Genomic DNA, 12248 nt, shown 5'->3' on the forward strand with positions numbered 1-12248 from the left:
TTTCCAACCTCGGCTCCTGCTCTTACGCGGCTCAGGTCTCAAACACAGGGCGCGGGAGGGAGGAACCCAGGCCGGTGTCCGAGACCTGAAATTGGCCCGGGCTTCCAGTGGAGGCCTCACATGCAGGTCCTCACTGCGCCTCCTTATGCCTTCCACTGGCCTCCTGTGAGGTCTGACTTTCTTCCTCGGCTGCTACGTCTTTTCACCTTCACTTTGCCCAAGAACCTGCCATAGCTCTCATGTCCCTTAAAAGGCATTCCTATTACCTGTCAAGCCGGAATGCATTCCGTTTGCTGAGGCTCATTTTTCCTGTCCCTCCTGGCAGTTCCTCTATCTACTCTTTGCCCCTTACACTTGCAAGTTCCACCTTAATGTCTTCGCGAAAGCTGTTTCCTCCTCCAGCAGGGACTTGGGGCAGAGTAACCCCATGAAGTCTCCAGAGATTGGCCTTCTGGAGAGCTTGGTTCCGAGGAGCAGGAAGGAGGAAATTGAGGCCCAGGGATCCCCAAGAATCCCCAGAGAGATGACAGAAATAGGAAGGGTAGGAGCGGCTCCCAGGATGTCCTTTACAAGACTGTCCCCACCTGAGGACCCATCACTAAGCCCAGCTCCACCCCAGAGGCCACACAGGTCACGGCACTGCAGGGGGGACAGGCTGAGTCAGTCAAATCGCAGCCCAGGCGTCCGGCAGCTGCCATGCCCACCTGCCCATTTCCTCGTATGTCTTAAACCACCCTTTTCCTCCCCACCTTCGGTTGGTCCTGCCCCACCTCTTCCCTACTCGTTTTTTTTTTTTAAATCATTTCTTGATGAGAGATCTATTTGTTGTTCCACTTATCTATGCATTCATTGGTTGCCTCTAGTATGTGCCCCGACCGGGAATCAAGCCCACAACTTTGGCCTATGGGGACAACGCTCTTACCAACGGAGCTACCTGGCCAGGGTCCTGTTCCCTCCCTTCACAGCACAAACCTGCCCCTGCTTCCCCTTGCTCACAACGAAGGGTTCCCCAGGGCCCTCAGAATAGGGCCCAGGCCCCTCTCCACCATCAAGGCCCTGTCAACATCTCCAGCCTCCTCTCACCCTGAATCACATGCCATTTGCTGAGGAACCTGCACTCCCTTGCTTCCCAGCCAATCAATCATACAGGCTGTCCCTCTACTGAGAACTCCCGCACCAAGCACCTCACCGCCCCACCCAGCTGCTCCTTTCAGAGAGCCCCCCCCCCACGGCTGAGGCTGGCTCCTCCCCCCCCCCGCCCCCCCATGCCAGCACTGCTCAGTCTGGATCAGCACCAAGGACACAGCTGCCTCCTTCACTGAGCTGAGCCCTGAGGGCAGGGCTGGGCTGTCTTTGTCACCACTGTGTCCCCAGCACAGGGCTGGCTCCCTCACCCCCCTTTCCTGGCCTCTCAACTATAAACAACTTTCAGCAGTTCGCTCTCCTGGCCTCCATGACAGGGGTGCCTTTCTGCCGCAAGCCCTGAATTTTTCAACACCGATCACTCAATCTCTGCCACCCTTTATTCCTTGCCCATCAGCCTCATGAGGAGCTAGGGTTGACCCTACCATGCCCCAAGTGGGCAACTGAGGCACAGTTAGGGCTCTTGCCTGCACACAACCCTCCATGGCTGGGATATAAACCCAGCTTGCTCACTCTGGCCCACAAGGTGCTGGGTGAACAAGACCTGCCTTCCCAAACTGGACTTTTAATAGGCAAGCAGTCCTCAACTGCTTGTCTATTAATATATATATAGTTATTCCTCATCTGAGGATTTTTCCATTGCTTTTCAGAGTGCAAGAGGGAGGAAGAGAAACATCGATGTGGGAGAGACACATCAATTGGTTGCCTCCCGCATGAGCCCTGACCCGGGGGCAGGGAGCAAATACGCAACCCAGGTATGTGCCCTTGACCAGGAATCGACCCTGCGGCCCTTCAGTGCACAGGCAGACGCTCCAATCACTGAGCAACCGGCCAGGGCAACTGCTTGTCTATTGAACTTCCATTCCCTGCTGTTCAGGACTCATCGACTTTCCTCTGGGGAACCGTGACATACAGCCCTTGCCACCCGAGTCTCAACAATTGGTCCAGGGATGGTCACATGACCTATATGAGCCAATTAGAATCTGTCTTGGGACTTTTGCTGGAAGTTGGCAGTAAGGAACTTCCTGCTGCAGGAACTAAACTGGAGCGATGAAAGTTGGAACTGCTGGGGTCACTTTGCCAGCAGGGAGTGTCTACTGGATAAAACTACTAGAATGAAACTCATGTTGAAAAAATAAAAAGCAGAGATGAGATGATCTGCTGCCTGGACCCAGCCACACCCAGTCAGGCACCCCAACTATTAAATAACAAGCAAACAAATAGCTTTTAGCTTAAATGTAGATGGATTATTAGTCCTAATTCAGCATTGATCTTGCTAATTCTCCCAGCCACACACACACATAGCAGCCCCAATAAATTACCCACAGTTCTCAGAAGATATACCATGCATCCCGGCTTTTGTCCAGGGCATACCCAATACCTGGTAAACTCCTACTCATCCTTCAAAACCCAGCTCTGGCATTGGTTCGTCTGGAATGCCTTCCTCAACCTCCTTTCTCTTCTGGGATCCCCCAAACAATGGTTTCTTTAGTGTTTGTCATAACCCATGTCCCCTGTAGACAGGGCTCCTCCTGTCTCCATGTCCAGCACTGGGCCTGCCACGGAGTAGGCACCGATCAATGACTGTTTATTGAATAAATGTACTACTGGAGTAGGAAGTGGCTGAGAGTCCAGTATAACATGTGGGTGGGCGCGTGAGTGGGTGAATGGGGGGTCCCACCTAGGAACTGGGGGCCTGTGGATGAGGCCGAGTTTTGTTCTACAATCATCCTTGACCCTCATACCCCCACTACTCCCATTCTGCAGATGAGAAAACCGAGGCTCAGAAAGGAGAAACCACTGGCCCAGTCACACCCCTCCTCTTCACCTCGCGTGTAGATGAGGGCAGGGAAGGAAAACCCCAGGGACAGCGTGGAGGAGGGGGACTTCCCTAAGTTTATTGGACAACAGGCTGCAGGTGAGGGGCCGAAAGGAGGAGGGTGGGGGTGTAATAACTTAAAAACCGGAGGCGACAGCGGCAGCTCCTCGAGAGATCTCTGCAGAGGGAGGGCATGGGGGTATTTACAAGGATTTGTACAAAGTGCCCCGCACCGGCCTGGGGCGGGAGGGGAGTTCGAGCACGAGGGGCAGGGAAAGGGAAGGAGTCTGCCTCTGACCCCCACTCCCAGCCCCCAGATTCGCAGGTCTATCGGCTCAGCAACTCTTCCTGCCCCGGCCCAAGGCCTAATTCTTGAACTGTTGGGAGGAATGAAAAAGTGTCCTGTTTTCCTCCGGCCCCTGCCCTGCCCCGAAGTCTCCTCAGGTGCCCGATGCAGGGTGAGGAGGGTCAGGACTGGCTGAAGGCGCCCCCTGCTGAGCCCGCTCACCCTCCTCTCATGCCCAGCATCCCCAGAGAACAGCAGAGACAGTCTCTGCCCCCAAATCCAAGTCAGGGCAGCTGGGGGGACGACCAGGGAGACCCCCTCCCCGGCCCCTGTCCTCCTGCAGACGTGAAGGAGACGAGGAGGAGGACAGGACCCAGGGCCGTGGCTCAGAGCTCGAGGTCGTTGGAGATGCGGGTGACGAGGGTGCGGAAGGCCAGGGCAGTGCCCGCCACGCGCCGGAAGAGAACTCCCCGCAGGCCCGGCCGGGGCAGCTGGCAGACCTCCACTTCGAAGTGGGACAGGGGCTCGGGCCCGCCCGCACCCCCGTGCAGGCAGGCCAGCAGGAACGGCTGTGGCTGGCGGCAGCGGCAGCGGGCGGCCGCGGTGGCCTGGCGCAGAGCTGCCATCAGGGCCTCGGGTGGGCGCGAGCTGGTCAGCTTCACACTCCAGGGGAATCGGAGCAGCCGGGGGGCGGTTTCCGTTTGATCCCAAGGTAGATGGCAACTGAGGAGGGAGGATGTTAGAGGTCACAGATGGGAGAGGAGAGAAAGGCAACCCACGGTCCCCTCTTCAGGACGGACGCCTAGATGTCCCTCTGAGCTGTCTCCTTGTCATCCCCGGGCCAAGTTTCAGCTGGACATACATTCCCACGTCTCCCTGCAGCTGGGCACGGCCTTGCCTCCAAACTCCAGGATGCAAGTGGACGTGACATGCGTGCACCTGCACATACAGCACCTCCTCCAGCGTACACTGCAGGCCCTGGCCCCTCGTGCCCCACGTCCTGTGAGCGGTATCAGCGGCAGCATGAGGCAGCCTCTGCTGTGAAGGTGGCGACCGGCTCTAAGGGACGGTGATGCAAGAACCTGGCTGCCCGAAGGAGCCCGGGGAATGGAGCTGCCCTGCCAGCCTGGCCTGGCCACATGGTTTGTGTAAAGAGAAATTTATTCCTGTCTATTTGGGGGTCTCTTTGCTCCAGCAGCTGGGCTTGTTTCTTTTTTCTTTTCTTTTTTTTTTTTTTAATATATATTTTATTGATTTTTTACAGAGAGGAAGGGAGAGAGATAGAGAGTCAGAAACATCGATGAGAGAGAAACATCGATCAGCTGCCTCCTGCACATCTCCTACTGGGGATATGCCCGCAACCCAGGTACATGCCCTTGACCGGAATCGAACCTGGGACCTTTCAGTCCGCAGGCCGACGCTCTATCCACTGAGCCAAACCAGTTTCGGCTGGGCTTGTTTCTTAACTAATACATCCCTCTGATAAGAACAGTCACTTTTCCCTGGAGGACCAACCTTCTCCATTCTAGACCACGGGTTCTCACCTAGAAGGGGTACTTGGGAATTTCTGGGGGCTTTCTGATGGTCACAGTGTCTTGGGATGGGAGCACTGTGGGCACTGATTAGCTTGCGTACGGGAGGGTCAGGGACGACACATGTTCTGCAATGGGAAGAGGGCCCTGCACAACGAAGAGATATCCTGCCTCGAGTACCAAGGGTGTTCCTTCGGAGGAGTGCTGCAGATCTAGTCTTTCTGGTTTAGGCGGGGCTGACTGCCTCTCAGTGCCAAGGGTGAGCACAGGACGCAGTTCTGGCCAATGAGAGCATCCCATCTCCCTGGTTACTGTGATTGGCTCAAGCATGAGCACATGATTATATCTGACCAATCCAAATACTCCATCCCTCTGGCCATAGGTATTGGTTGGACATGTGACCAGGTCCCAGCCAATGAGAGTCAGTCCTGGGACTTTGTTGGAACTACTGGGGCAGCTCTTTACTCCACTGGGGAGGGGTCTCTAAACTGGTATCGTGTCAAACTAAAGTAGGGCTCGGCAAAGTATAGCACTGCTTGCTTTTTGTAAATAAAGTTTTATTGGACCGTTAGCCAGACCCATTTGTTTGTATTGAATATAACTACCTTTGTGCTACAATCGCAGACAGACTGACTAGCCCTCAAAGTCTAAACCACTTTCTACCTGGGGCTGTTAGACTCTGTCTGCCACCAGCTGGCCCAGAGCTGCTGGCCACCATTCTGCCTCATTGGATGAGAGGAAAGGAGGTGTGGTGTCTACAGGGGGAGGAGCTGGTTATAGATGGGAGAGGCTGAGGTTAGAGAATGTCATGAGGAGGTGCTCAAGGACGGGGAGGAAATGAGGGGCAATCGGCAGAGCAGAGAGGAAGAGCTGCTGGCAGAGAAGGGAGGGTCATGGGGATTTAGGGAGTTGGCCTTAAAGGATGAGACTCAGTCCCATCTAAGGACCAGGGGGCAGCGGGGGAGGGGCTGAGGGAGGTGGAGTCTGAGGCACGTGAGGGGGAGGGACAGTGGGGCAGTCAGGGGTAGGCACAGGCACTTACCTTGTGACCTCAGGTCCCCCGATTCTCTCAGGTTCGTCTGAGACCCTAGGGGAGGAGAGGCGGCCAGAGTGTTTAATCTGGACACAAGGAGCCTCCTCTCCCCCACCCCACTGCCTCCAAGACTCCGGCAGCCCTGCCTTGGCCCCAGTGCCTCCCTGCTGGCTGGAGCTGGGCAGGGGAGGGCCTGGAGTCGGATTTGCTCTCCTTCCCCATGCCCAGAACGGGAGCCCATTCTGAAATGGTTAGTGCAGGTCGTAGGAAAGATACTGAAGAACTTGGAAGACAAAAGAACAGGCAGTGGGCAGAGACAGTCACATGCAGAAGGGGCGACACGCACACACGCACCCCTTCCTCAGGCTTCGCTCCAACGACCCTCCTCCGTGAGGCCGGCCCCTTTAAAGCTGCTCCTTCCCTTCCCACACCCTGACCCCCTGCCCTGCCCTGCCCTCGTTTCTCTTTCGTACTTGTCGCTACCTGACAGTCTATGTCTTTTACTTATTTACTGCTCACTGTCTGGGTCCCCTGGTGGAGTGCTGGCTCTGCCCGGGCAGGGCTTGGCAAAGTACATCTTGTTCACTCTACTCCTGGGCCCAGGATGGTGCCAAACACACAGCAGGTGCTCAATGAATAATAATGGCAAACGTTTATAAAGCATTTTCCAAGGCAACATTCTAAGCTCGGTCCACATAGCACCTCACTTAGTCCACACAGCAACCCTATGAGGAACTACTGTTACTACTACCCCATTTTAGAGAAAAGTGAGGCCCAGAGAGGCTGAGTGACTTGCTCAGGTCACACAGCAGAGCTGGGGTCTAAACCTCATGAGTCTGGCTCCAGAGGCCAGACTATTGTTTATTAAATGAGTAAATGACCCCACATACAGACCGCCTCTCCCATTCACAGCCCCCCGCCCCCCAGGCCTGCACACACAGCTCGGACATGCAGACCAGGAGGCAGAGCCAGTGAGAGCAGAGGGGGGACAGCACTTACTGATCTTGGATCCCTGGGGCAAAGAGGCGCCCGAAACGCAGCGGTTAGAGTTCTGCCGTTTAGAGGGATCGAGGGTAACCCTGTAGTGTGAGGAGGGAGCGAAGGGTGACGGAGGAGGAGGAAGATGAGGAGGAAGAGGAGGAGGAGGAAGTGGAGGAGGAGGAAGTGGAGGAGGAGATGATATCGAGGTAAAGGAGGCAGAGTTGAGTAGAAAACAGGTTAGGCCCATCAGCCCCCAACCGCGACCCCTGTCCCCCATGTCCCGTGGGGCTCACCTTCGGGTCAGTTTGGAGGTCAGCTTGGTAAAGAGGTTGGTGGTGGGGCGAGGCCGCCCGGTGGGCAGGGGTGTGGCCTCATGGGCCAGTGTGGGAGAGGCAGGGGGCCCGTTCTGCACACCCCCACCTCCCCCGCCCCCTGCCCGCCGGTCCCGGACCTGGCCACCGTGGAAGGTGCTACGGATGGTGGAGCCCCGTGCCAGGCGGCTCCGCTCCCCTGATGGGGGAGCCAGGCTGTGACTGGAAGGGGAGGCGGGGGGCACCCGTGGGGTACCCGAGCTGTGGGCAGAGAGGAACAAGTCAGAGAGGGACCCCAAGGCAGGCCAAGTCCCCAGTCCCGCTGATTCTTCACTGTCCTGAGATCAGAAACTTCTCCCAACCAAGGGCTCAGAGACAGGGCGAGTTGTGCAAGGAAGCTGTGTACTGCACCGCCCCCTCCAGAGTCATCCCTCCTTACCTGTCCCGTCTTCAAACTCTACCCGCTCCAGACTGCCCCTATCCCAGCCCTCCTTTCTCCACACTCAGCTATTGAATAGCTTCAGGTACATTTTTGGGTGAATCCTTTGCTATTTGCCATCCAAACCTCAGGAGCCAAATCAACTTTGCAAATACTTTGCTATCTCACTTCCATTATCCAAACTTGGGAAATGAACAGATGTGTACGTCAAGGGTACCTAGATTCATTATAACCATTTCTCAACAGGTGACAATAAAGAGGAAGGACCTGCTTCTTGACTCTCTCAAGACGGTGTGTGAGCAGTGGTGGCCCCACTGTCCCAGAACCCTCCTCTAGCCCCTCCCCCCTCCCAGTTCTCACAGCAGCCCCAACTCCAAGCTCCATCCTTCCAGGGGCCCCAGCACCAGCCTGGATCTCAAAGAGGGAACCCTGACTGTGGCAGATGCCACTACCTCTCCCTCAGAATCCTTCTTGTTTTCTATAGCAATCAAACCTTTAACGAAGAGCGTGAGTACAGCACAGGGCCACCCGGCCAGAGACTACATTTCCCAGCCTCCCTTGCAGCTAGGGGTGGTCATATGACTATGCTCTGGCCAATAGAATAAAAACAAAAGTGCTTGGTACTATTTCTGGGTCAAAAGAATGCTGTTTGCCCTCTATTTTCTTTCCACCCCCTCTGGCTCTTTGGGAAATGGTGGCAGCTGCCGCAGCGGCCTGAGACCCAGATCACAGCCTCATGTTGGCAGACTCCATCTGGGTTCTCAGAGGACTGCACCTCCACCTCATTTAAGCCATGACACCTTGGGGTCTCTGTTTCAGCAGCTGAGTCCATAACCTAACTACACACTGTCTCTTGTCTAGAACTGGAAGGCCATGCATTACAGTGATTACAAACAGACTCTAGAGTCAGTCTAGCCCAGCAGGGGTGGGCAAACTTTTTGACTCGAGGGCCACAATGGGTTCTTAAACTGGACCTGAGGGCCGGAACAAAAGCATGGATGGAGTGTTTGTGTGAACTAATATAAATTCAAAGTAAACATCATTACATAAAAGGGTATGGTCTTTTTTTTTTTTTTTTTAGTTTTATTCATTTCAAACGCGCCGGATCCGGCCCTCAGGCTGTAGTTTGCCCGCGGCTGGTCTAGAATCTGCTTCTTGACTTGCCAGCTTTGGTGCCCTGGACAGTTTACTTAACTTTTCTGTATCTCATTTTCTCGGCTATAAAATGGATACTGGGATCTACCTCACGGAGTTAAGGGCATTCAACCAGCTAAGGTGCAGAGGCCTGGCACAGGGCTCCTGCCTGATGAGTTATTATTTTATGTCCCCACAGTCCTGGTGGGCAGGAGTGTCACTATCCTGAAGACCCCCCACCCCGACTCCTGTCAGGCCGCAGCCAGTCTGCACTGGTTCCCTCACTCGCCAGCTGGAAGGGACTGAACAGACAGGAGCAAATAAGTTTGAAAACAAGCCAACCAGAGGATGTGGAAGCTGTGACATTCTGGGGCTTCTAAGTTCTAAAAATGGATCATTCAAAAAAATAAACTCAGATTTCTAAGGCTCGTGGGCAGAGAACAGGGCAGACTGCTTCCCCGTGCTGACTAATTAATTAAGGGAGGAGGACTTTCAGGGGAGTCTGGGAGGGGGAGGACTCGGGCAGATACATACACTCCCCAGTGCCCATGGTACCCCCATCCCCCAACATCTACCCACCTCAGATCAAGGGGGCCCTGCTCACCTCATCCCACTCCCCGCTCCCCCTTCTCCACTGCCGCCCCCTCCGTACCTGTTTTCTTTGCCATTTGGCAACAGGGATGGGCGCTCAGCCCCTGGGCGTTCCGTGCAAACGTAGGTGTTTCTGCGGGTCATCATGCTGGGAGGCAGGTTGTTCTGTGAGAGACAGGGCCGGGAGGGGAGTGAGGGCATGAAGGGGCACTCCTTCCCCTCACTTTTACCCGCTCCGGCCTCCCTCATTATGAACAAGGAGAGGCCTGTGTGTAAACTGATGGTTGACCCTGGGCTAAAGGAACCGAAGACACGCGGCTCCTGGGCCATCCCACAGTCCAGGCGGAGTCACAGGAGGCCCCTGGGGCTGGGAGGTTCAGGGGCAGCCTCGTCCACCTCTCTCCCGCCCCACCACCCCTTGGTACCGACCAACAAACTTTTAGAACATATTCATGCTACACGGTGTCTCTGCTTTGCCTTGGCACAGACGGTCTCATCTGCTTGGATATTCCTCCTACCTTCCCCCTGACTCACTCCTCTGTACATCTGAGGTGTCGCTTCATGATCTACCCCCACCCCAGCTCCAGCCTGAGTCAGGTGCCGCCTCTGGCCTCCCCCAAGCAGCCTTCAGCACTCTGTACTGCAACATCTGTTCACATGTACGTCCCTCCCTCACAGAACCGTGAGCTCTCGGAGGACAGAAATATCGTATCGGGATTATGTCGCCTCATAAACTGCACTGGGAAGTGAGCCCTCTTCTCTAATTCAGGCTGTCTGTCGAAGACTGGTGTTTTTTATGCTTGGAAGAATTCTGCCAGTTTAGAGCCATCTGTGTCTGGAATTTTCTTTATGGGAAAGTGTTCAATTCTGGAGTCAATCTCTTTAATAAGAATATACGACTGTTCAGGTTTCCTATTTCTTTTTGCTCAGTTTGGCTCACTGCGTCTTTAAAGGCATTTGTCCATTTCAGCTAAGTGGTCAAATCTACTGGCTTGAAGTAGCTCCTACTACCTTCTTGCTATCTCTTTATGTTACAGCACAGTCCCCTTTTCACACTGACATTGGTAATTCGTGTTTGCTCTTTTTTCTCAATCAGCCCTGCTCGGGGTCCAGTGCTTTCACCAACCTTTCTAAGAACCAGCCTTCGGCTCTGTTGATTTTTTCTCTAATGTACGTTTGTTTTCTCTTTTATTGACTTCTCGTCTATTATTTCCTTCCTTCTCCTTTCTGGAGGGCTAATTTGCTGTTCCTTGCCTCCTTTCTTAAGCTGTGGGTTCATTTGAACACTAACAGTAGCTCTCAATGAGCGCTTACTGAGCCAGACACTGTGTGAAGGACTTTATGTACAAGATTCTCATCTCACAATGACCCAGGCTTTTTAATGAGCTCATTTCATAGGATGGAGTCCGAAAGCTCAGAGAGGTAAAGTCACTTGCTCAAGGACACACAGCTCATCAGTGTAATTCAAACTTCGGTCTATATGGCTTCAGAGTCCGGACCACTTTCCTAGAACCTGCCTGCACCCTGGTCTCCCACTGTGGAGGGCATGAGGTTCCCCCAGCTGCACCTGCCACTCCAGGAAGCTACAGGAGAAGCCCAGTGCTACACTCCTCAGACTCGGCGGCAGCTCAGGTTCTGGACAGGAACGGGTCCTGCCAGCCTTCGCACGCATGAGGCCCCGACTTCCGCTCTCACAGGCCAGGTCCTGCGGCCTCGGCTTGGGCAGGGCCCCCACACCATCTTCCAGGTGCTGGGTGTCACGGGGCCGCTGGCTGAGGGTGAAGTCCCGGAGTCTCGCACTGCAGCTCTGGAATCCAACAAGCTGCCGGCAGCTCAGGGGGGCAGCTCCTGGCGGGTCTGGCCCGCTGACAAGGTGTCATTCCCACAGGTCTAGTCTTCTGCCTGCTTCTCCAGGCCTTCCTACTACTTTATAAGCACCACACCTAGTTCCCTGTATTAAATCCTCCTGCACGCTGTATGCCTCTTTCGGACACTGAATGCTAATTTACACATTAGCACCAAGCACAAGATCAGACAAAGAGAGAACGCTCAGCAAATGTTTGTTGAATGAATGAATGAGTGAACGGATGTAACAAGGGGTCCTGTGTGGTGGTCTGGGGAGCGGGATGGGAAACGCCAAGGTCTGAAAAAATGTGAGCCCAGCGGCACCTGCAGACCAGGCCTCGGGTGGTCATACCCGACCCTGCCCCAGCCCCGGCCACTCACAGGGGTGCTCGCGCTGTCCTTCCGCCGCTCCGGGATTTCTGCTTTGTTGGGGTTGTGGGCACTGCTGACCATCGGGCTGGAGGGGGGCAGCCCTCGGCTCCCGCTGCCCGCAGCGCTGCAGCTCGCCTTCCGGCTCGGCAGGCGCTCCTCCTTCAGCTCCGCCTCCCCCGTGCTGGTTGGGCTGCGCTTGGGGTGCAGGGGTGTGGGGGATGGGCCGCCTGGTGGAGGGAGGGGACAGTGAGGGCTGGCAAAACCTGGAAAAGCCAGACCCTACACTGGGTGACCCTGGGGGCCTCAGCAATCCTCCCTGGGCGTATCTCTGCAGGCGACGCTGACAGGGGCTGTCAGATTGCCCGGAAGCTCCAGAGTGACCCGAAGCAGACAGAGGCAGGCAATGCACGGCCTCATTCTTTTCTTTTAAGGCCCAGAGACTGGGAGCAGCCTGAACACCGCTTAACAGGCAAAGCCTATCTAATAAAGAGCCACATGCAAATTAACCATCACTCCCTCACAAAGACGGCGGCGCCCAGTCGCCTCAGCCCCGCCGCTGAAGTGCCAGGCCTGTTGGCCGGGCAGGCGGCGGGGGAGGGGGGAGGACCAAGTGCTGAGGCATCGCTGCTGGAGTGTCCGGGCCTGTCACCTGGCCGGGGGCCGCGGGGGCGAGCGGCGAGGCACAACCCGCTCACTCCGACGGCCGAGACGGCCGATCCAGCCTCGCTGCTCTGCCGCCAACGGAGTGTCCGGAGGTAGCGG

General features: G+C 55.5%; 1 protein-coding gene across 3 annotated transcripts in view; it reads right to left on the reverse strand.

Annotated features, from left to right (window-relative positions):
• Window positions 1-2710: 2710 nt before the first annotated feature.
• MARK4 (microtubule affinity regulating kinase 4) overlaps window positions 2711-12248 on the reverse strand; it is a 31794-nt gene continuing 22256 nt past the window's right edge. For 2 of the 3 annotated variants that reach the window (XM_059666167.1, XM_059666165.1), the window contains 5 exons: window positions 11496-11713; window positions 9331-9434; window positions 7088-7366; window positions 5823-5867; window positions 2711-3971 (listed from right to left, as the gene is read on the reverse strand). In XM_059666167.1, coding sequence (XP_059522150.1) covers window positions 3635-3971; window positions 5823-5867; window positions 7088-7366; window positions 9331-9434; window positions 11496-11713 — 983 coding nt within the window. In that variant the 3' untranslated portion in view covers window positions 2711-3634. Of the gene's footprint in view, window positions 3972-5822; window positions 5868-6812; window positions 6893-7087; window positions 7367-9330; window positions 9435-11495; window positions 11714-12248 lie in introns of all 3 variants that reach the window. The other variant, XM_059666166.1, reaches the window with a different exon arrangement.

The sequence above is a fragment of the Myotis daubentonii genome, chromosome 15, assembly GCF_963259705.1.
Source record: "Myotis daubentonii chromosome 15, mMyoDau2.1, whole genome shotgun sequence".
Taxonomy (NCBI): Eukaryota; Metazoa; Chordata; class Mammalia; order Chiroptera; family Vespertilionidae; genus Myotis; species Myotis daubentonii.